At 45.0% G+C, this 25,799-nt stretch overlaps 1 protein-coding gene and 1 long non-coding RNA gene across 2 annotated transcripts in view; one reads left to right on the plus strand and one right to left on the minus strand.

Moving 5' to 3' along the window:
- The window catches only part of LOC142303149 (uncharacterized), a 161,993-nt gene extending 155,313 nt beyond the window's left edge, over positions 1-6,680 (plus strand). Inside the window, exon 3 of the long non-coding RNA XR_012752999.1 lies at positions 5,884-6,680. This is a non-coding gene — a long non-coding RNA (uncharacterized LOC142303149). The remainder of the gene's footprint in view (positions 1-5,883) is intronic.
- MRPL22 (mitochondrial ribosomal protein L22) overlaps positions 4,940-25,799 on the minus strand; it is a 37,664-nt gene continuing 16,804 nt past the window's right edge. The window contains exons 5-7 of the mRNA XM_075344304.1: positions 24,970-25,047; positions 17,608-17,677; positions 4,940-5,267 (exon numbers count right to left, since the gene is read on the minus strand). Of these exons, the coding sequence (XP_075200419.1) occupies positions 5,056-5,267; positions 17,608-17,677; positions 24,970-25,047 (360 nt within the window). The 3' untranslated portion in view covers positions 4,940-5,055. The remainder of the gene's footprint in view (positions 5,268-17,607; positions 17,678-24,969; positions 25,048-25,799) is intronic.

Raw genomic sequence — 25,799 nt, forward strand, 5'->3', positions numbered from 1 at the left:
GCCGCTATGCGAAGAGGAGGTGGGCGGGATGTTAACTCCCGCTCATCTCCGCCCCTCCGCTTCTATTGGGCGGCGGATCAGTGACGCAGCTGTGACGTTGCTGTGACGCTGAACGAACCGCCCGCCTTAGAAAGGAGGCGGTTCGCCGGTCACAGCGACGTCGCCGGGCGGGTAAGTATGTGTGACGGGTCTGGGCGATGTTGTGCAACACGGGCAGCGATTTGCCCGTGTCGCACAACCGATGGGGGCGGGTGCCCACGCTAGCGATATCGGGACTGATATCGCAGCGTGTAAAGTAGCCTTTAGTCTCCGCAAGGAGAAAAGTTTTCCACTTAGACCCCACTATAGCTTCTCATACAGCCAGATCAGATCTCGTACTTTGCACTGACGAGGGGCAATCACTTCGAAACACTGTGTCTGCAAATTGAGGTTCTGATCTGGTAAAAATCCTGTCATATGACAAGGATCATTAAAGGGTCAATTTTGACATTTAGGATTGCTACTTCCAATAGGTGGCGCTAGAGTTTGTCTCCTTCCTCCCTGAAGAAGCAATTTGATGTCTTATGGACATTTTTACATGAATGATTTAGAAAAAGTTCACACAGTAAAACTTTTTAGCCCTCAAGAAGCACCGATCAACCAGTCTGACTAATATCGTGAGTGACTGATTAATTACAGGTTTATTCATACCCAGAACATTGCGTCGCCGTTGCAAGAGTTTCATTTACGCTGTTTAGAAAATGTCAATGTACCTTTCTAGTTCAATTATCTGTATCAATGTCTTTCATGCTGGAGAATTGCTGAATGCAGAGTCCTTGTGTGTCACCCCCTGTACATACTAATTACTGTTTTGATTTTTTTTCCTCCTAATTACAACTTATAAAAATAAAAATATATGGAGCCGCAGGAACCGAAAAGAATCCTTACCGTCATGTCATCATTCACCTTATATAAACCATCACCAGGGTGGACGCCGGTATGTGGCGACATTTATTAACACTGATCGCAATCAGCTGATTCTGATCTCTTGCTGCGGGGACGATTATTCCTGCGGCACAAATCATTAGCATGACAGCCGCGGGTAGGTTAGTTTTGCCAGTAGGGAAGCGAACCATAGTGTAAATCAATTCCCTGGTGCGAGGAGAAGGATCAGATTTGGACTAGACCAGAAATTTTTGACATGTTGGAATAAATCATTTATCGAGAAGCTGGCACCTGTCATTGAAAAGTGTGAGAACTACGAGCCATCATTAATGGTCGCCTGTGCAAAATGATCCTTTTATAATTGAATCATGTAGTAAATACAATATATATGTTTATGTTAATTACATATATAATTTTGTGCATATATATTTGTACATGTAATTAACAAGCAAAATAACGCAATAATAATGTAATAACAACAGTATTGCACTGCCACCTAGTGGCCACAAGTGGTATTGCAGCTATCCTGTAAAAGTTTGCTCATCCTGTACAAATGGCGTTTTATATGCGGAATGTGCAAGAATAAGATGTGCCTATTTCATTAAGAGGTACCTGCCCCTGTCAGCAGGTTCTTTTTAGTAATCTTCCCTCTCATTCCACAGTTCTCCATTATTCAACATGTGTACGAATAAGGCACAAGTGTGTGGGGTTTTGTTCTGCGCTTACAGCTCGCCATCCTCTCATTTTTCCCCCTTCACTGTCACCCAAATCTTAACTAAAATTGAACACCTAGATACTTTAACCCCAATCAGATTGCACATATTGGCTTCCCATCAAGTTTCTGTTTATACACAGTTGCCATAATGAACAAGCAAAGCTGCAGTGTAAAGCAGGGGTGAGCATAGAAGCACGAGTTACTGATGGAGCAGTGGTGTAGCTAGAGTTTGGTGACCCTTGTAGCGTTCTAAATCCTATAAAGACATACGAGTTTCTCTCCCCCATTATGTAATGATATCCCCCATCCCGGTAAATAAGTCCTCCATCGTGGTATATATGCCCCCATCTTGGTAAACAAGTCCTTCGTCTTGTTAAATATGCCCTCATCCTGGTAAGTCCTCCGTCGTGTTATATATGCCCCCATCCTGGGAAGTCCTCCGTCGTGTTATATATGCCCCCATCCTGGTAAATAAGTCCCCCATTCTAGGGTATATGTCCTCATCCTGGTATATATATATATGTCCTTATCCTGGGCCCCTTTCTGGTATATATGTGCCCCTCCTAGGCCCCTTTCTGGTATATATGTCCCCATTCTAGTCCCCTTTCTGGTATATACAGAATGTCCCCATCCTAGGCCCCTTTTTGGTATATATGTCACCATCCTAGGTCCCTTCCTGGCATATATGTCCCCATCCTGGTATACATGTTCTTACCTAAGTCCCTTCCTGATATATACACATGTGGTCAAAATTGTTGGTACCTCTCGTTTAATGAAAGAAAAAAACACATTGGTCACAGAAATAAATTGAATCTGACAAAAGTAGTACTAAATAAAAAAAATCTATGAAAATGAACAACTAACAGTCAGACATTGCTGCTTTTCTGTTTCTACAGAATTTTTTTAAAAAATAACTCATGAAATCGGCCTGGATAGAAATGATGGCACCCTCCTCCTCTCCTTCCCTCCTCCTCCCATCCTCCTCTCCTTCCCTCCTCCTCTCCTCCTTCCTTCCTCCTCCCATCCTCCTCTCCCATCCTCCTCTCCTTCCCTCCTCCTCCACTTCTCCTTCTCTTCTCCTCCCATCCTCCTCTCCTTCCCTCCTCCTCTTCTCCTTCCTTCCTCCTCCCATCCTCCTCTCCTTCCCTCCTCCTCTTCTCCTTCTCCTTCCTTCCTCCTCCCATCCTCCTCTCCTTCCCTCCTTCTCCCATCCTCGTCTCCTCCTCCTCTCCTTCCCTGCTCCTCCTCTTCTCCTTCCCTCCTCCTCCCATACTCCTCCTCTCCTTCCCTCCTCCACTTCTACTTCTCCTCCTCCCCCCTCTTCCTCCCATCCTCCTCTTTTCCTCCCCCTCCTCCTCCCATCCTCCTCTCCTTCCCTCCTCCTGCTCCTCCTTAACTTAATATTTTGTTCCACAACCTTTAGAGGCAATCACTGCAATCAGACGATTCCTGTAACTGTCAATGAGACTTCTGCTCCTCTCGACAGGTATTTTGGCAGCTCCTCAAGAGCAAACTGCTCCTTGTGTCTGGTGTGTGAAGGTTGCCTTTTCCAGACAGCATGTTTCAGCTCTTTCCAAAGATGCTCATTAGGATTTAGGTCAGGTATCATAGAAGGCCACTTCAGAGTAGTCCAATGTTTTCCTCTTAGCCATTCTTGGGTGTTTTAGCTGTGTGTTTTGGGTCATTATCTTGTTGCAAGACCCATGACCTGCGACTGAGACCAAGCTTTCTGACACAGGGCAGCACATTTCTCTCTAGAATCCCTTGATAGTCTTGAGATTTTATTGTACCCTGCACAGATTCAAGACACCCTGTGCCAGATGCAGCAAATCAGCCCCAGAACATAACAGAGCCTCCTCCACGTTTCACAGTAGGGACAGTGTTCTTTTCTTGATATGCTTCATTTTTCCGTCTGTGAACATAGAGCTGATGTGCCTTGCCAAAAAGTTCCAGTCTGGCTTTTTTTTTCCCAACAATGGTGTCCTCCTTGGTCGTCTCCCATGAAGTCCACTTTGGCTCAAACAACGACGGATGGTGTGATCTGACACTGATGTTCCTTAAGCTTGAAGTTCACCTTTAATCTCTTTAGAAGTTTTTCTGGGCTCTTTTGTTACCATTCATATTGTCCGTCTCTGTGATTTGTCATCAATTTTCCTCCTGCAGCCACTCCAGGGAGGTTGGCTACAGTCCCATGGATCTTAAATATCTGAATAATATGTGCAACTAGTCACAGGAAAATCAAGCTGCTTAGAGATGGTCTTATAACCTTTACCATACTTGTCTATAAATTTCTTTCTAATCTCCTGAGACAACTCTTTCCTTCGCTTCCTCTGGTCCATGTTGAGTGTGGTACACACCATGTCACCAAACAGCACAGTAAGTATCTGCAGCCCTATATACAGGCCCACTGACTGATTACAACATTGTAGACACCTGTGATGCAAAATTAGTGGACGCACCTTTATTTAACATGTCCCTTTTGTCACATTATTTTCAGGGGTACCATAATTTCTGTCCAGGCCTGTTTCATGAGTTAAGCATGGTTGAAAAGCAATTTTTTACTTTCATTTGTTCATTTTCATAGATTTTTTTTCTTTTTTTTTTTTTAAATTTATTATCACTTTTGCCATTTGCAAGTTATTTCTGTGACCATTGTGGTGTTTTCTTTCATTCAACGAGGGAGACCAACAATTTTGACCATGTGTGTGTATGTCCCCATCCTGGTATACATGTCCTTATCCTGGGCCCCAACCTAGTATATATGTCCCCAGGCTAGGACCCATCCTGGTATATATGTCTCCATTCTGTCGCTAACGCAAGAAATAGAATACCCAAACATTCTATTCACCTTTCCTACTCCCGCACGGTTGCACGGTGTCTTCCTCTATAGCTGGCGCACAGTGGCCAGCAACGGAGATCGGCTTCTGTGCCAATAGTGATGCATTACGTTACTGTGATGTGCCCCTAGGCAAGGGAACCACTAACATCAGGTGTTGGCCACTGTTTGCTTGTATTGCAGGGCAGGGACCAGATGTATCTCTGTGCTGCAATGCATTACAGCTGGATGTGCACCTGTGGACGCACATCCAGCTGCAGCAGGCGCTGGGGTCATAGGGCCCTCCCACTCCCACAACCACGTATGTTACGCCAAATACTCAAGTTCCCAATTACTTCCATTATACTCTGTACACGAGTCGCGTCTGTCGGAACGTTTGATTGCTCGTTTCGAGCACCTTCATGCTCTATCACTAACTACAAACACTATATTATCACCTGATTATTTCTCACTTTCAAAATATATAACAAGGAAACAATATTTTATTTTACATATGAATTTTCAGAAAATGTGAACGTATATATTTCTATATACACGACTCCCTCCCATCAAAGTCAATAGTGCTCCGAGGAGCGGCCGCTCACAAGCTGTGGATGATGGTGCGGTTTCGGAGCTGCTGCACGTAGTCTTCCGCTTGCTGGTAGCCGGTGATGGGTTTTTCTTTTGGAGGTGGTGGTCCTTCAACCAACTTGACGAAATAATGGCAGTGTACCTTATCCATGATACCAAATTTACCCCGGGCGTGGATGCGAATCCGCTTCAGGTAGTGGCCTTTACCGGAAAAAGAGTCGGCTGAAAGGCAGATAAGAGATGAGTGTGTGAATAACACCACATTTGTATTTTCAGCCATTATATATAAATCAGCCTTCCTGCTCATCATTTTCCCACCATAACTGAACCCTATGATGCCTAACAACCCTATGATGCCTCACGGCACTTGGTCTATAGAAGCTGACATCGTAAGGCTGAAAGTTTAAAGGGATAACCAGATAACAGTTCGTATGCTAAAGAGTCAGAGGATCAAGCTACAGACAAACTGGCGACAGGATGGGCTCGGAGTGTGCAGGAGAGGAGTACAACTGGGGGATGGGTGAGGGGTCTTTGCTACTAAGAAGGGAGAATCCTGCTATGACTTCTATGTGGGCAGTAGAGTCTATCACTGTGACTACTGAGGAAGGGGGAGTTCTGGTAAAACTGCGAGAACACAAAATATTTTTTGATATGTTTATCTACTGCGATAGTACTATATATGTGTGTATGTGTGTGTGTGTGTGTGTGTGTGTTTCTCTATGTGTTTTTATATAACCACTATGTACCTTTCAATAACCAAGTTTTCTTTTGTATATGAGGAGCAAGATGGAGTTTTAAAGCCTGCGGCTGATGTCTGATATATATTTGTTTTTTTTAGGATTACTTCTACGTATCAGGAAAAGCATTCATACCCAAGGTCACCAGCTGCAGACTGATACAAAGCAACGGAATTCAGATGTGATAAGAAAGGCTGGCTATCTGTGCAAGTCCAAATTCAAGGCTTAGACAGTACGTGCCAGAGATGGAGTCGGAAAATAGGAAGCGCTGAGAGGAATTTCCAAATTAGATAAACGTCACAGACTTTTTGCATATTTTTTTAATATAGCCAATGGCATACATTGGAATTTTACTAAAAGATTAACTCATTCCTGTTCTCTAGAACTAAAGCTTGTAAAAAAAAAATAAATAAACCACTGCTCTTGTGCACCTGCTCTCACTGAGTAGGGTTTAAACCAGATATTTATTTGGTCTAAATTCCTTTGTCAGCACTCAGTAACTATTAATCAGAGATTTTAGCAGACATTCGCTGTTATGAAGGAGGTTTCCGAAACTATGGAATTTCTCCTTGACAAAACTACTAGGTTGATAGTTGGCAGTCCTGCTGTGACTACTGGGGAAGAGGAAATTCTGCTAAAACTACAAAAGGGAGCAGCAGGAAGTACTACTGGGGAAAAGACTTTGCTAAAGGGATGGAAAAATTTTGCTAACACTAAAACAAAATACTACAGGAGGACAGCAGGGAGTACTGCTGTGACTACTGGGAAAGGGGGAATTCCGCTTTGACTACTAGGGGGCAGTAGAGTATTGTTGTTTCTACTGGGGATTGATCCTTGCTGCCAGGAAGGGGAAATTCTGCTAAGAATACTATGGTGGCAATCTGAAGGTCTGCTGTGTCTACTGGGAATGGGGGAATTCTGCCATGACTACTATGGTGGCAGTGAGGAGTTGTGCTGTGACTACTGGGGGAAAGGGTAATTCTTAAACTACTACCGTGCTTTTCCAAAAATCAGATCATATGTGTGCGCACGCGCACGCGCGCGCGCACACGCACACACACACACACACACACACACACACACACACACACACACACACACACACACACACACACACACACACACACACACACACACACACACACACACACACACACACACACACACACACACACACACACACACACACACGGTGCTACCGATTCCTTCTGGCTGTCAGAGGAACCTGGGACGCAGTGCAGTGTAACGCATAGAGGACCTGAGAGTCCTCCTTAAGTTCCACCGCAGGTCCTCAAGCTCCACTGAACTGCATCCAATCTTCTCCTGATGGCCGGAAGCAATTGGTCTCACCGGATGTGGTGAGTGTGTGCGCAATCTGATATGTGTGTTGGCCAGAAGCAGGGGAGGATGGCATAAAGCATACCTGCTGGGAGTGTCCGCCCAGAATCGCAGCAGGACCTGGGGCTGCGCAGAAATAAGAGGTCTGGTAACTATTATTCTCCTGGGGAGCATCTGCTTTTCTAGGGGGGTAACCTTACACCCAACCATGTTTCCCCAAGAATAAGACCTACCCGAAAATAAGCCCATGCGTTTTTTTTTGGTTTTTTTTTTTTTTGGGACAGTGTATTATTTTAGGCAAAACACGGTAGGGTGGGACTGAAGTTTTGCTCCGACTATTACGGTGGCAGTCAGAAGTTTTGTTATGACTACTGAGGAAATTCTCTGACTAGCAAGGTGGCATTGAAAAGTTCTGCTGCAACTACTTGGGAAGGAAAAATTCTGCAATGACTACTAGGGTGGCAGTGAGAAATTCTGATGTGACTACTGGGGAAGGGGATTGTGCTATGGCTAGCAGGGTGCATTGCGAGGCTCTGCTGTGACTACTGGGGAAGAGTCCTTGCTACAAGAAAATGGGAAATTCTGCTAAGACTACTAAGGGGCAATGCGGAGTTCGGATGTAACTACTGGGGATGTAGCGGGGGAGCCTGTGGTGACTGTCATGCCTCACGACTTGGGAATCATACAGTATTGTAATTATATTATTGTCATTGTGTTGCTCTACAATAAGGTTTGCCTTTCAGAAGATTGTCCCCTCTCTCTCCCTGTAGGTGCTCTGATGTCAGTAACCCCCCCTTCTTCCCCATTCTGTGCATGTCAGCCATGTTAAAAGCTCCTGTCTTTGCATCCCTGAATCGGAGTTGTCCTTTTCACCCACTGTAATTGTACACTGTGTGCAGAATTATTAGGCAACTTGTATTTTAGAGGATTTTTTTTTTTTATTATTGAACAACAACTATGTTCTCAATCAACCCAAAAGGCTCAAATATCAAAGCTTAATATTTTTGGAAGTTGAAGTGTTTTGGTTTTTTTTTTTAGATTTGGCTATCTTAGGAGGATATCTGTTTGTGCAGGTAACTATTACTGTGCAGAATTATTAGGCAACTTAATAAAAACCAAATCTATTCCCATCTCACTTGTTTATTTTCACCAGGTAAACCAATATAACTGCACAAAATGTAGAAGTAAACATTTCTGACGAAACCCAAAAAAATGAGTGACCAATATAGCCACCTTTCTTTCTGATGACACTCAGCAGCCGACCACCCATAGATTCTGTCAGTTGCTTGATCTGTTTACGATCCACATTGCGTGCAGCAGCCACCACAGCCTCCCAGACACTGTTCCGAGAGGTGTACGGTTTACCCTCCCTGTAGATCTTACATTTTATGAGAGACCACAGGTTCTCTACGGGGTTCAGATCAGGTGAACAAGGGGGCCATGTCATTATTTTTTCATCTTTTAGACCTTTACTGGCCAGCCACGCTGTGGAGTAGTTGGATGCATGTGATGGAGCATTGTCCTGCATGAAAATCATGTTTTTCTTGAACGATACAGACTACCTCCTGTACCACTGGTTGAAGAAGTTGTCTTCAATAAACTGGCAGTAGGTCTGGGAGTTGAGCTTCACTCCATCCTCAACCCGAAAAGGTCCCACAAGTTCATCTTTGATGATACCAGCCCATACCAGTACCCACCTCCACCTTGCTGGCCTCTGAGTCGGTGTGGAGCTCTCTGCCCTTTACTGATCCAGCCTCTGGCCCATCCATCTGCCCATCAAGAGTCACTCTCATTTCATCAGTCCATAAAACCTTTGAAAAATCAGTCTTAAGATATTTCTTGGCCCAGTCTTGACGTTTTATCTTATGTTTCTTGTTCAGAGGTTGTCGTTTTTCAGCCTTCCTTACCTTGGCCATGTCCCTGAGAATGGCACACCTTGTGCTTTTTGATACTCCAGTAACGCTGCAGCTCTGAAATATGGCCAAACTGGTGGCAAATGGCATTTTGGCAGCTTCACGCTTGATTTTTCCTCAATTTTTTTCCTTAACTCATGGACAGTTATTTTGCGCCTTTTTTGCCCAACACGCTTCTTGTGACCCTGTTGGCTATTTGCCATGAAAACACTTTTGTTCGGTGATCACACTTCAAAAGTTTGGCAATTTCAAGACTGCTGCGTCCCTCTGCAAGACATCTCACAATTTTGGACTTTTCGCCTGTCAAATCTCTCTTCTGACCCATCTTGCCAAAGGAAGGGAAGTTGCCTAATAATTAAGCACACCTTATATAAGGTGTTGATGTCATTACACCGCACCCCTCCTTATTACAGAGGTGCACAACACCTGATTTACTTAATTGGTAGTTGGCTCTCAGCCTATACAGCTTGGAGTAGGACAACATGTATAACAAGTATCATGTGATCAAAATACTCATTTGCCTAATAATTCTGCACACAGTGTAGATAAATACAAGAATTCAGCTGGAAAATAAACCACTTCTTCTGGAATCTTCATATGTGCCTCTGTATTCAAGTCAAGCTATCTGATGAAGTTTCAATGTGTAAGTAGTGGTATAAGAGACAGCTACGAAAAGGGTGTCTCAGGCGCTCTATACTTGCAGCACTACACAGATCCAACCTGTTAATTACTATGGCTGAAGGGAAGACTCAACTGTCTTTGCAAGATCTACAATCAAATGCACAAGGTTTAGCTCTCGATCCCCAGTCCAGTGAAAAGGGCTAACCGCTCTACCAATCCACATGAAGGGTTAAGAAAAATGTAGAGACTGCAATATATGAACTTTCTTACAATGTATCAGACTTATGGCAAAAGGTGCTGAGTCCCATCACCACCATCTCTCAGCCTGGTTATCACAAGCTACCACCAGAGGGAGCCCTATGTCAGCTGTGTATAAATTTATTATATATATATATATATATATATATATATATATATATATATATATATATATATATATATATATATATATATATATATATATATATATATATATCTACTCCGGAAAAACTTAATACACCGGATTCTCTAGATGAACTGCAAAGTTTCCAGCAACTTAATTCTGAGAGAGACCGTACAGTACATGATATTAAGTCAATGACAGAGGCAAGAATGGCACAGATACCAGAGACGTCATCTCGCATTTCTAAATCCACCAAAGCAGTCAAAGCGATCATCTAAGTCACGCTCTTCAAATTATTCAACTCTCAGTGAGCAGCTTATAAGAGCACACGCGGAAGCCGAGGCTACTAAGATACAAGCCGCTTTTACGCAGAAGAATACTGAGATGAAAGCAGAAAAGGCACAAAAGAGGGCAGAAATAGATGCAGAAACAGCACGCAAGAAGGCCGAAATGGAAGCGGAAAGAGCAGAAATACAAGCATTAGGGAAGGAATGTGAGCGAGGCTAAAGCTCCTGGAACAAGACCCTCTTAAGCATACAAGAGGCTATGTGCTAAGCCAAAATAGCGGACCCCTGACTCCAACAATCGTTCCTGACAATGTAGACATTTCTCCAAAACAGAAGAACACCGATCCTTCTTCAACACTCATTCAAGGTCAGGACAATACGCAACAGATCCCTCATCCTGAAAGTCCTTCATGCACCAGAACGTACCAGGCCCCTGTCCTTAGCAAACTCAATGCACTGACGTCTACATGCAACCAAGTCATCATATGCCTGACAACCATATAGTCGGGGACGGAGAGGCAGCGGACGGAGAGGCAGGGGACGGAGAGGCAGGGGACGGAGAGGCAGGGGACGGAGAGGCAGGGGACGGAGAGGCAGGGGACGGAGAGGCAGGGGACGGAGAGGCAGGGGACGGAGAGGCAGGAGACGGAGAGGCAGGAGACGGAGAGGCAGGAGACGGAGAGGCAGGAGACGGAGAGGAAGGAGAGGCAGGAGAGGCAGGAGAAGGAGAGGCAGGAGAAGGAGAGGCAGGAGAAGGAGAGGCAGGAGAAGGAGAGGCAGGAGAAGGAGAGGCAGGAGAAGGAGAGGCAGGAGAAGGAGAGGCAGGAGAAGGAGAGTCAGGAGACGGAGAGGCAGGAGAAGGAGAGGCAGGAGACTGTGCACATCAAACCAGTTACTGGACTAAACACCAATGCCACACCATAATTTTCCATGTTTCTAGGTCAAAACGCTACAGATCATAGGAATTGCACTACTGAACCAACCATTGTTCTTCGCAAATCAGAGAAAACAGACATGTCTGACTTAGTAAGTTCACGGCGAATCATGTACCGTTTAAAAAGGTCGGTCTCACAAGGTTTGACAATCAATCTGAGAACTACAGAAGTTGGAAATGTGCCTTTAGAACCGTAATTGGTGACCTCGGCATCAGTGCTGCAGAAGAGCTGGACCTGCTGAACAGGTGGCTAGGGCCTTAATCTACAGAGCGGGGAAAGAGACTGAGATCTGTCCACATTAGTAATCCAGTGGCTTGTATGGCAGACACTAGAACAAAGCTTTGGCAGTCCTGAAGCCATAAAAAACACAACCAAAGGAATTTTCCAAAAATCTAAAGCTCAAAAGTTCAAGATCTCAGTGACCTACTGTTAGAGCTCCAGCTGCCCAACATAGTCATGCACCTACCCCCACCCCCCCACCCCCCTCAGCTACCTGGACACTGCTCGTTGGGTAAATCCAATAGTTTCCAAGCTGCCATATAAGGATAGAGAAAAGTGGACCACATTTGGGTCAAGGTACAAAAGAGAACATCAAGTCTCCTTTCCTTTGTTCTCCTACTTCTGACAGTATAAGACTGACCCAAGCTTTTTGCATGGAGAGTTCAGCAACCCTGGTTTATGTCCTCCTAAATATGAGAATCCACATTCAAACAACAGAAACCGCAGAAGTCCAGTGTAAGTGAAAAAGACTGATAGTCTTCCCACACCTACGCCAAATCTGAACAAGAGCAACAAAAGTGAAAAAGTTGAAAATCCTAATGGGCTTTATCCCATTCATAAGCCACATTCCTTAAGAAGAGCTCGGAAACCGCTCCAAGAAAGCAAGGAGCTCCTAAAGAGGTTTGGGGTATACTACCAATGTTGTGCTTCTACTGAAAACTTTGCTTAAGACTTTAAATGTGCAATTAAGTGTTTGGACTGTGATAGCAAGGACCACGTACAAAGCGCTCCATCCATCGCAGCCTCCCCCTAACCATTTACGCCTTCTCCCACCACATGCAATGGCGGGAAGGATGCAAGTCACACCACAATATCTTGTTCTTGCACAAAAGTCTGCGGAGAAGACCTCTGGGACAAGTGATGTGTGAAGATATGTCTGGTGAACGTATATTCCAAGGGTCAACCAGACAAAACATAAGGGTATACATCATCCTGGACGATCAGAGTAACTGATCACTTGCAAGGTAAGGACTCTGATTTGTTCAACAAATGGAAATGCTTACCTTAGCATCTTGGGCACCTGCAGCGCTGCTTCTTTTTCGTGTTCACAAACTGCAGCCAAAACTGCACCTTGTCAGAGAGAGCCTGGAAATGTCACAAAAAATGTAGGTGCTTTTTTGCTGCTTTTTTGGTGCGTTTTTGGCTGCAGTTTTGTCAACAATTGTTTCATGTATTTTTCAGTTCAAACAAGCCCATAAAGCATGTTGAATTGAAAAAAAAAAAGTTAGAAATAAATAATTAAAAAAAACTGGCGTGCGGTCCCCCCCAATTTTAATGCCAGCCAGATAAAGCCATACGGCTGAAGGCTGGTATTCTCAGGATGGGGAGCTCCACGTTATGGGGAGCCCCCCAGCCTAACAATATCAGCCAACAGCCGCCAAGAATTGCCGCATACATTAGATGCGACAGTTCTGGGGCTGTACCCGGCTCTTCCCGATTTGCCCTGGTGTGTTGGCAAATCGGGGTAATAAAGAGTTAATGGCAGCCCATAGCTGCCAATAAGTCCTAGATTAATCATGTCAGGCGTCTCCCCGAGATACCTTCCATGATTAATCTGTAAATTACAGTAAATAAACACACACACCCGAAAAATACTTTATTAGAAATAAAAAACACAAACACATTCCCTCATTACCAATTTATTAACCCCGACAAAGCCCTCCATGTCCGGCGTAATCCAGGATGGTCCAGCGCCGCATCCAGCTCTGCTGCATGGAGGTGACTGGAGCTGCAGCAGACACAGCCGCTCCGGTCACCTCCACACAACAACTGAAGACAGCCGCGCGATCAGCTGAGCTGTCACCGAGGTTACCCGCGGCCACCGCGAGTAACCTCAGTGACAACTCAGCTGATTGCGCTACTGCGTGGAGCTGACAGGAGCGTGGAGGACGGGACTTTCAGCGGTGGCGGTGAGAGGGGTCCATCATCTCCCCTGTGCGTGCACGCTGGGGACAGCGGTACTTCGGGGAACTCGTGGAGGACGGGACTATCAGCGGCGGCAGCGAGAGGGAGATGGACATTCGCAGCTAAAAACATTGATTTTTCCCTCTCGCTGCCGCTGCGGCCGCTGATAGTCCCCGTCCTCCACATCATCTCCCCTGGGGACAGCGGTACTTCGGGGAACACATGGAGGACGGGACGGGACCACTTGCCTGACCTCACTTCCTGACAAATCACCTGCGTTTTTGGTACCAAAAACGCAGGTAAAAGGCAGGTAAAATGCACCACTTTTGATTAGCATGCATTTTTCCTGCGTTTTTGATGCCCTCATTGATTTCAATGGGTGACAAATGTTGACAAAAACGCAGGAAGAATGAACATGCTGCATTTTTTTTGTCACAAACTTTTGACAAAAAAAACCGCTGACAAATAAACTGCAATGTGCGCATGACAAATCTGACTTCTCATAGACTTTGCTGGGAAGTCAAATGTCAGAAAGTTCTGCTGACAAAACTGCAGCCAAAAAAGCAGCAAAAAAGCAGGAAAAAAAGCAGCGTGCGCATGTAGCCTTTTACACAAACGTCTCTTGAGAACACTGTGTAGATACCCTTACCTACATTTGAGTGCTATCAGATACCATCCAATAGAGCAGAGATCCCAACGCCTGAGGCCGCTCTTCAATCACCCTCATCTGATAACTATAGCCAACAAGATATCAGCCCTGGACAACAGCATAGATATCCCGATTCTGTCGGTAGAGACATTCTCCAGCTGTACAAGATACTTCAGATAATCAACTGACCACACGATGCGCCATTTACCCAACGCTTTGATATAGGCTTAGTAATCATAGGTAATGTCTGCATAGACAAGATGAAGAGGCCTAACAAGATTTCCTCCTATTTTGCCAAAAGGTTGAAGCACTTATTTTCAGTCATGCTCTCATCATTATTGGGTGAAGGAGAAGCTAAGTGGCAGTAAGTGGATACAAGAACCCCTCGATAACATGAACACGATCCTGCCATGTGAGGACAGTCTCGGTCAACGGTGTTCAATTCTACGAGGACAACAAGTTGGCGCCTGCAAAAGAGGAATAAGGAATTCATAAGGGTTATTGAATATGAATTTGCTCAAGAAGATTTGAATAGCGGGGATCTCCAAGAAGGAAGTTGCCAACAATCTGCAGCAAGAAACTGAAGGTTTTCATATTTAAAAACCTTCCCTGAAGAGGGAACCAGAGATGGAAAAACATTTCACCCAGAACATCTTTGACATATCATGAGGAACCTGCTACATCACTGAAGGAGGAGGAAGAATGCTGGTACCATCCATCCTTTGGCATCTATCACCAAAGCAAACCTAGCCAAATCAGAGTGGTGTTTGACTCCACTGCTCAGTAAGAAGGCTGCTCTCTCAATAATTCACTCCTTACTGGGCTCAACCTAAACAACAGCCTTATAGGAGTGCTGATTCGCTTTAAAACAAGCACCTGTTGCACTAATATCCAATATCCAGCAAAGGTTTCATTGTTTTGTAATGAGGGAAGACCATAGAAGCTACCTTGGGAACCTATGGCACAAGGACAATGACGTCCTCGAAGAATGGATTACCGGATGAAGGTACATGTCTTCGGCAAAAGCCCCTCACCCGCTGTGGCGATCTAAGGATGGAGATGGACAGCTCAGGAAGGGGAGAGAGAGTACGGCTGATCAATTTGCGGAGAAGAACTTCTACGTAGACGATGGGCTCAAGTCTTTTTCCGACAAGTCAAGAGTCAATTGATCTGCTCGCTAGGGCACAGGAAATGCTCTCTGCATAAAACCTCAGAGGATCATCTCTAACAGGCAGGAGGTAATGAAGGCATTCCCATCTATGGACCATACAAAAAACGTAAACGACCTCGATCTGGGTTCTGATGTTCCTCCCAGGATAAGTAGTCTTGGACTGCTGTGGGACATTAAACAGGACATGTTCACATTCACAGAGGTCTTATTTGCCATAAACAGCATCAATGATCCTCTTGAGTTTATAGTAACTATTCAAGGTAATAGTACCTATTCAACGCAAGATACTGATGAGACAGGTCACTGCTGAGAACATAGATTGGTACATTCTACTGCCGTCCCAGAAACAACAAAGGTGGGAGACCTGGAAGACGTCCCTGAAGGTCTTATAGAATCTCCAAGTCTCACATTGCTATTCAGCTGCTATCAAAAAAGAGAAGTCCACATTGCCTCTGATGCATCTACACAGGCCATAGCTACAATATCTGAAGACCTCAGAAGCCAACAACAAGGTACACTGTGGTTTTATTCTGGGGAAGGCCAAACTAATCCCAAAACCTGCACACTGTACCACACGTTTTTTTATTCCTGAGCAGAGGCATCACATCTCCACTGACTCAAACTCAGATAAACAAGACTCACAACTTCATCTGGGCCCGGCGACAACAAAATGGCTGTTGCCTCCAAGTTTCCTACACAAGGATCTTTGTTCTATTGATACCATCAGTGCCTATGAGCTTGTGGAAATGGGGTCCGACAGGGAGATCAGGTCAGCCATAGCTGCACATACATGGTACCAAGGTTGAAGCTGAGATCTCTTAGTTTTGGGCGCCACTCAAACTGATCATATTGTGCAGACATGTCTCGTCTGTCTTCCATACTCAGGGCTTCACGAGAGAAGGCATCACTTGAAGGACATTACTACTGGACACAACTCATGGCGGGGCGCATAACTCCACATGTTACCAGCTGTGACTGAACATGGAACACTCTCCATTTAAATTAGAACAACAAAATCTCTCCACTTGGATTGTTGAGTTGGTGGTAGAGTTTACACATTGTGGTTGCCCCAATCTGAAGATAGATTTCCTATTTGACCTATTCTATTGGATTATCCTACTGTTGTAGGACATAGACAGCGGTGGACACTGCGTCAAACCCAGCTATGCCGCTCATCACGCTACTATACTTTCTGAGGACCCTCTGCACGCACACTGATGAGCGTCTTTGGACTAAACCGTCTGTGCTTGTGCTGGTCCTACAAGTTCTTCACAATAAAAACCACCGTTCACATAGATCTTGAGTGCCAAGTTTCTACATCTACTTGAGACGGTTTTGGATCCAACTTGTGCACCACCCCAGAAGTGTCGTGTGTATCAACTCATCAAGAACAGTGGTAGACATCTTTGAAGAACTTTGTGTTACGATGGAATTATTGTGAAATGGAAAGATTTCCAGCTGCAGAGTGTCATGTCCCACGTCTTGGGAATCGTACATTATTGTACTGTCATTAATGTCATTGTGCTGCTTTGCAATAAGGTTTGCCTTTTTAGGAGGTTGTCCCCCCTTTGGCCCTGTAGCTGCTCTGATGTCAGTAACCCCTCCCTTCTTAATTCTGTGCACGTCAGCCATGTTAAAAGCTTATATCTTTGCATCCCTCGTTCAAATTAGTCATTCTTATCTACTGACACAGATGATTATTTTTATGTTGTTTTTGCAGCAGAAACTCTCTAAATTTGCACCCAAACCTCAAAACTCGGGGTCTGCTCCAAAAATTGCAAAAAAAAAAAAATTAAAAAAAAATATATGTGTTCAAAACCTGAAAAGGGTTTTTTGTTTTACCTTTTTTTTTTTTTAAGTTACCAGAGAGTATGGGTCTTTTATAAGAAAGAAACCAGCGATAATTCCTATTAAATTTAGCTCCGATGCTTCAGTGCTGCCGCTCTGGAAATTATGAGGTCCTGACAACAAGTCACCTAACCCTATAGCCTATCAGTGGTTTGGCCTCCACTTCTGGACTGGTGGAGTGTCAGCGCTAAACCAGGGACAGTACTCCATTAGTAATGCCTGAGATGACGTCCTTAACGCTAGTCGACTGAGCCTATGGCTAATGAGAAGTTTCAGCCGTCAGGGGGGGGGCGGGCCGTCAGGGGGGGGCGGGCCGTCAGGGGGCGGCGGGCCGTCAGGGGGGCAGGCGGCCATGAAATCATCACTTCCAGGTCCAGCACAGACCTGGCTCGGGATGGGATCCCAGTGGCAAGCTTTTCTCTCTAGTATCTTTGATATTTCTAAAGGTTATACTGAAAATCTTTATGGATCACGCATCGCTGAGGTATAAACCTTACCAACGTAAAGGTTAGATTTGTATTCCACATGGTGGTTTCTTACTGCCATTTCCTGAGCTTCTAATAAGACCTAAAACACAAAATGTACAATAAAAAACAAAAAAAAAGAGAAGTCAATAATTATGTAATACAAAAAAAAACCCAACAAATTAATCTTAAAAGTCATATCGACAGACACTGGCTTTACCTGTAGCTGTTTACAGACTGTACATTGTTCCCTTTACGCAAACTGCAGCCCCCCCTAGTGGCAGACCATACTTCTGGTGCAGGGCTTCCATCACATGCACCTTACATAGGGGAATCCATAGTCCCTCCACTGGATTAGAGTGCTGTGAACAGCAGCATCACCGGACTTCAAATGGCAGCTGTCCTGTCTATCAGCCTCTCCCGACCCCCGCAATATCACGGGGGGGGTATTTGCAGTATATTGGAATGATGACATGTAGCAATATACAGGGTGGTCCAAAAGTAGGTGGACAGAAAATAACATTTATTTTGATTTATATATAAAATTATATTTACTAACACAAGCATAACATTACATAGTTACATAGTTACATAGTTACTTAGGTTGAAAAAAGACCTAGGTCCATCTAGTTCAACCTTCCTCCACCAGTTCTACATTTAGTCACTAAGTCATTTATAACCAACAATGTTGTGTAGTGAGGAAATCCTCCAGCCCTTTTTTGAAAGCTGTTATAGTATCTGCCATTACTACCTCTTGTGGTCGGCATTCCACAGTCTGACTGCTCTAACTGTAAAGAACCCTTTCCTATTTAGCTGTCGGAATCGCTTTTCTTCCACTCGCAGTGAGTGCCCCCTGGTCCTTAGTATTGTCTTTGGAAGGAATAAGTCATGTGCCAGTCCTTTATATTGACCACACATGTATTTATACATATAAATGAGATCTCCTCTGAGACGTCTTTTTTCTAAGCTAAACATATCTAACTTTTTCAACCTCTCATCATATGGGAGGCCTCCATTCCTTGTAATAGTCTACATTGACAATTAAATTTTATTCTGAACAATAATACAATAAGCTCTTACATTTCATCAGCGCGGGTGCTCAGACTGTTTTCCATCACAATTTGCACAGCTTTGAAGTCTGCCTCTTCGACAAACATTTTTGCACAAGTCTCTTTGGGTATTAAAGGTACTGTATCGCTTTTTTTTATTTTTGTATTAAAAATAGTGATTATGAAATCAAGTATTTTTAATACAAAATAAAAATCACTGCTTATTTAGTTTTTATGTAATTCTTATTTTACTGCAGGCACTGGGGGCTGCCATGCTGGATTTGCTGTGTGTGTAACGACAGTTACACACTCCTTTATGGCAGCCCCTGTGCATAGGGAACAATGGTCGGTATCCAACCCCATCATTTACATTACAGTGGGCGTCTGCTGTGACCTGGACGCGCCCCCTGGGCTGTCCAGATCACAGCAGAGGGAGATCAGCGCCATCATCCTGGAGCTCACAGCGTATGCTGTTTGCTCCACTATACTCCTGTCACCTGCCGGGATGTGTGAGTACGGGCCGCCTCCCCTCCCCTCTCCCCGTTACCGTCTCCGCTGACACCCCATCCCTCCGCTCTCCCCAGCCCCACTCTGCCCCCGCTACTACTACCGCTAGTGCCGCCCCTCCCCCTCGCCGTCTCTGATGACACCCACTACCTCCGCTCCCCCCAGTCCCCGCTACTGCTACCGCCACCGCCCCTCCCCCTGCCCCTGCCAATACCGTCTCCGATGACACCTCCGCTCTCCCCAGCCACCGCTCTGCCCGCCACCGCTGGTATGTGTGTGTGTGTGTGTGTGCCCCACTGCATGTGAGTACCGCCGCTGATGCTGTCTGCACGGCCGTGTATCTAATCCTGTCCTGGGTGATGCTGTCTGCACGGCTGTGTATCTAATCCTGTCCTGGGTGATACTGTCTGCACGGCCGTGTATCTAATCCTGTCCTGGGTGATGCTGTCTGCACGGCCGTGTAGCTAATCCTGTCCTGGGTGATGCTGTCTGCAAGGCCGTGTATCTAATCCTGTCCTGGGTGATGCTGTCTGCTGAGCCGTGTATCTAATCCTGTGCTGTGTGATACTGTCTGCACGGCTGTGTATCTAATCCTATTCTGTGTGATGCAGTCTGCATGGCTGTGTATCTAATCCTCTCCTGTGTGATGCTGTCTGCACGGCTGTGTATCTAATCCTCTCCTGTGTGATGCTGTCTGCACGGCTGTGTATCTAATCCTCTCCTGTGTGATGCTGTCTGCACGGCTGTGTATCTAATCCTAGCCTGTGTGATACTGTCTGCTGAACTGTGTATCTAATCCTGTCCTGGGTGATGCTGTCTGCACGGCTGTGTATCTAATCCTCTCCTGGGTGATGCTGTCTGCACGGCTGTGTATCTAATCCTCTCCTGGGTGATGCTGTCTGCACGGCTGTGTATCTAATCCTAGCCTGTGTGATACTGTCTGCTGAACTGTGTATCTAATCCTGTCCTGGGTGATGCTGTCTGCTGAGCCGTGTATCTAATCCTGTCCTGTGTGATACTGTCTGCACGGCTGTGTATCTAATCCTCTCCTGGGTGATGCTGTCTGCACGGCCGTGTATCTAATCCTATCCTGGGTGATGCTGTCTGCACGGCCGTGTATCTAATCCTGTCCAGTGTGATGCTGTCTGCTGAGCCGTGTATCTAATCCTGTCCTGGGTGATGCACTCTGCACGGGCCGTGTATCTAATCCTGTCCTGTGTGATACTGTCTGCACGGCTGTATATCTAATCCTATCCTGTGTGATGCAGTCTGCTGAGCTGTGTATCTAATCCTATCCTGTGTGATACTGTCTGCACAGCTGTGTATCTAATCCTCTCCTGTGTGATACGGTCTGCTGAGCTGTGTATCTAATCCTTTCCTGTGTGATGCTGTCTGCACGGCTGTGTATCTAATCCTATCCTGTGTGATGCTTTCTGCACGGCTGTGTATCTAATCCTATCCTGTGTGATGCTGTCTGCACGGCTGTGTATCTAATCCTATCATGTGTGATACTGTCTGCACGGCTGTGTATCTAACCTATCCTGTGTGATACTGTCTGCACGGCTGTGTATCTAATCCTATTCTGTGTGATGCAATCTGCTGAGCTGTGTATCTAATCCTATCCCGTGTGATACTGTCTGCACGGCTGTGTATCTAATCCTCTCCTGTTTGATATTGTCTGCACGGCTGTGTATCTAATCCTATCCTATGTGATGCTGTCTGCACGGCTGTGTATCTAATCCTGTCCTGGGTGATGCTGTCTGCTGAGCCGTGTATCTAATCCTGTCCTGGGTGATGCTGTCTGCACGGCCGTGTATCTAATCCTCTCCTGAGTGATGCTGTCTGCACGGCCGTGTATCTAATCCTGTTCTGGGTGATGCTGTCTGCACGGCCGTGAATCTAATCCTGTCCTGGGTGATGCTGTCTGCTAAGCAGTGCATCTAATCCTGTCCTGGGTGATGCTGTCTGCTGAGCCGTGTATCTAATCCTGTCCTGTGTGATGCTGTCTGCTGAGCGGTGTATATAATCCTGTCCTGGGTGATGCAGTCTGCACGGCCGTGTATCTAATCCTGTCCTGTGTGATACTGTCTGCACGGCTGTGTATCTAATCCTATGCTGTGTGATGCAGTCTGCTGAGCTGTGTATCTAATCCTATCCTGTGCGATACTCCTGCTGTCCTTGGTGACACTTTATAGACATTTCTGGTCACCAACAAAATGGCTCTGCACTATGTCCCTACATGTCATTTTCTGTTATCCTTTGTAAACACTCAGATTGAGAGGGGGGAGGCGTGCCATCACACACAGGAGAGCAGACTCTGCCCACTTTACTGCAGCTGTAATGTGAGCTTTTTTCTACAGTGGGATTTCTGTAGGATTTCAAAAGCTGCTCCCCCTAGTGTTTAACAGTGGAAAATATTAAACTTTTTAATTTTTTTTTTATATTTTGCTCAATTAAAAAAAAAAAACCAACATTTAAACAAAACATTAAAATATTATTACTTTACATTTTTTCAGGTATTTAATTTTTTTTTTTTTTCTGATGATACATTCCCTTTCATTTCTTGAAATGCATCTCTTATGTAATTTTTCAATTCACTGACACTTTTTGGTTTTCGACTATAAACTTTGTCCTTGAGTACTCCCCCCAAAAGAAAAAAAATCCATTGGGCTCAAGTCTGGTGAACGTGCCGGCCAATCAAGTGGGCCTCTTCAGCCAATCCATTTATTAGGAAATGTTTCATCAAGATACTCGCGGACTACTCTTTAATAATGTGGAGCGGCCCCATCTTGTTGGAAATAAAGGTCATTTAAATTAGGCTGTTGCTGTAACTGGGGAACAACTTGATTCATTAGAATTTCGAGATACTTATCTCCCGTGACTGGTCCATCAAAAACTATTGGTCCTAAAACACCAAAACTTGAAATACCCCCCCCCCCCCAAACATTGACACCAGGCTCATTTAGTTGTTGCTCTAATGTTAAATGCATGTTCTCATTATACCAGTAAACACAATTATTTCTGTTAATATGGCCGGATAATTTGAAAGAAGCTTCATCCCTCCACATAATGTTATCTAAAATTACTGGATTTTCTTCAGTTTTGTTAAGCATAATCTCACTAAATTGCCGCGCCTGTCTGGATCATCCTCCAATAAACCATGCATTAGACGTGGATGATAAGCCTTCCACCCAATAGATTTCAGGATTCGCATGATAGAAGCTCGTGAAATTCCCAATTCTAAACAAATGTTTCAGCAACAAGTTGTTTCTTATTTTCTGTACAGGCTGTTTTGGGTCGACCAGTTTTTGGAGCATTAAGGATTGAGCCAGTGGCATCGAATTTGTCACAAATGCGGTAAATGGTTTGTTTGTCTCTTTGGGGCTGGAGTACCAAACGTTTCAACCCAATTCGCCCTAACGGTTTCAGCATTTTGAGATTTACAATACTCTTAAGGCCCCGTTACACGCAACAACATCGCAAACGAGATGTCGTCGGGGTCACGGAATTCGTGACGCACATCCGTCCTCGTTAGCGACGTCGTTGCGTGTGACACGTACGAACGACCGCTAATTATCACAAATGCTCACCTAATCGTTGATACGTCGTTCAAATCCCAAATATCGTTGATGGTGCTGGACGCAGGTTGTTCGTCGTTCCTGAGGCAGAACACATCGCTACGTGTGACACCCCCGGGAACGACGAAAAACACCTTACCTGCGTCCTCCGGCAACGAGGTGGGCGTCACTTTCCTGCGGCTGCTCTCCTCCCCTCCGCTGTTATTGGCGGGCCGCTGTGTGACGCCGCACGAACCCCCCCTTAAAAAAAGAGGCAGTTCGCCGGCCACAGCGACGTCGTTAGGCAGGTAAGTATGTGTGACGGGAACTAGCAAATCACTGCCCATGATGCACAAACGACGGGGGCGCGTGCTATCGCTAGCGATATCGCTGCGTGTAAAGCCCCCTTTAAAATCCATTTTCTTTGATCTGTATTTAAATTACTTGCCATTATGGGTTAGCTGAATTATCTGAAAAGAAAAACAGATTTGGGGGAGATTTATCTGTGAACCTGACTCAGTTGCCCTTAGCAACCAATCAGATTCCACCTTTCATTTTCCAAAGAGTCTGAAGAATGAAAAGTGGAATCTGATTGGTTGCTAAGGGCAACTGAGTCAGTTTCACTTCACACCATGTTTGATAAATCTCCCCCTTCATAGCCCTATTACACATACTGTCCATCTACTTTTGGACCACCCTGTATATCAATTAAAACTTGCTCCATACTCACTTACTAGCCGGCTGTAGTTCCCATTTTCCTAGCTACAGTAAGTTTTAAGAAAACTATTCTTTCGTGATACAGTAACCAGAGGGAGAGGAGGGGGATGATCCTGCAGTTAGACTCAGCTGGTGAGAGGGGAGCAGTTTATTCATCTGTGCACACGACAAAGAACACTAAAAAGGGTCTGTCTACTGAGCCCCTTCAGACCAGATTTAAACCCCAAACCTGACATGAGTCTTTAAAGGGAATCTGTCACCAGATTTTTGCCACCTAAGTTGAGGGCACCATAATGTAGAGGCAGAGACCCAGATTCCAGCAATGTGTCACTTACTGGGCTGCTTAGTGTAATTTTGATAATCTCCTGCTGATTAATCACTGATTTTATCATTACAGGACTACTTGGCATGCTGTATGTAGTCCAGCATATTCATGAGCTTTTCATCAAAATGTCAGCAAACAGCTAAGTAAGTGACACATCGCTGGAATCCGTGTCCCGGTTTCTACAATATGCTGCTTTCAGATGAGGGAGCAAAAACCTGGTGACAGATTCCCTTTAAGGGAATTTGTCAGCAGGATTTCACCTCCAAACCATTTAGACACACACATAACCGTTTCAAAGACAAGTCTAGCAATAACTTTACATGGCCAGTCTGTTCCTCCGTTATTGAGAAATCAGTGTCTGAATTGATATGCAAATGAGGCTGAAGAGCAATGGTAAATCTGAAGCCTCTGTCACTCCAGCTCTATTGCCTGCCCAGCGATGCCGCCTCCTGCCTGAGGACTCATTTGCATGAAGTCAAAAAGCACCTACGCTGTCAGTCAATGAGCAGGAGGTGGCGGCACTGGGCAGGGGAATAGAGCTGGAGTGACAGAGGCTTCAGATCTACAAATAGCTCTTCAGCTTCATTTGCATATCAATTAAAATACGTATGTCTCAGTAATAGAGGAACGGACTTGGCCATGTAAAAATATTACTGGACTTGTCTTTCAAATACCTAACCTGCATATAAATAGTTAGAGGGTGAAATCCTGCCGACAGACTCCATTTAAAGGGATTGTCCTCTTCATTTTTTTCCCCTAAAATAAAAAAGGGGTGTCAGAATGGCATAAAAATCCCCAAACTAATTGATATTCACTTCTCTAAACTATTCGCAATCTCATCCTAATGCTTTTCTAGGTTTACCGCTAGTCTGTACTTCCTGTTTCCTCTTTACAAACAGGAAGTAACCGCTCAGCCAATCACTAACGTGGTCTAGATGCCTCGGACACTGATTGGCTGAGCAGTCATCTCCTTTGTATTGCAAGAAATCAGTAAAAAAAAAAAAAAAAAAAAAAAAAAAAAAGTGAAGACCAGTGGGGAACATGGAAAGTGGCACTGAGGGAGCTTAGTGGGGTAGGTATCAATATATATTTTAATGCCATTCTGACCCCTTTTTTAGATTGTACCTTTATCCTAATTATACATTATGATGGGAAAGTATTAAATTCTTTATTTTACTAATTCTACATCGCTTTAGAGACGTGATCACGACAAATATATAGTTTTATGCCTTAGTTTTACCTCTTTAATGATTTTTGCTCCTTTCTTGTCGTTGAACTCCATCTGAGCGATGGCCTGGTCTATCGACATCCCCTTGATCTAGGAGATACGAACAAAGGGTTAATCCTCCATGTGACTGATCCGTTATTACGCTGCCACTAATCAGGCCCCCGGAGGGCTGCGACGCTCACTGGATAAAAGCCAATTCCATGGAAATCCGGCATCGTTTCCATATCTCCGTCCGCCATCTAGATGAATTAATAACTCGGTTCAATTTCACTTTGATGACCAAGAAACTCATTTGACTAAAATCTGCGGTTACAGAGGAAGCTCCGGATTTAGGAAATTAATCACAAGGAACCGGCGGGGATTCAGTTTATGAAATGTTATTTAAAGACAAGGGCGTCATCCGCGGAGAGCAGCGCTCATTCATAGATTTACATAGACGGCCTCCCCTTACATCGGCCCCGCTGATGACACAGGCTTTTTACCAATTAGTGGAACCAGAGCGCACTTGGGAAATAAACTATGCCCACCATGACAAGTTTCCCGCTAACTTTGTTAGTTTACACATCCCCATTTAGCTATGACAAGCATTATCTCATCCTATTTACAATTAGACGTTGTCCGTGCTCCATCCCTGCAAGGTCCATGCATGCGGCCATTAAAATACAAAAACTCCAGGCTGCATGTCACTTGTGTTACTATGAGCAGCCTGCGTGGCCTGAATGTGCTCCCGCGGCCTGCAGCATCCCCCATGGCCTGCGGCAGCTCCCATGGCCCGCCTCAACTCCCGCTGGCACCTCCCACGGCCCGCCTCCCCTCCCGCTGGCACCTCCCACGGCCCGCCT

This window comes from Anomaloglossus baeobatrachus, chromosome 4 (assembly GCF_048569485.1).
Source record: "Anomaloglossus baeobatrachus isolate aAnoBae1 chromosome 4, aAnoBae1.hap1, whole genome shotgun sequence".
NCBI classification, from domain to species: domain Eukaryota; kingdom Metazoa; phylum Chordata; class Amphibia; order Anura; family Aromobatidae; genus Anomaloglossus; species Anomaloglossus baeobatrachus.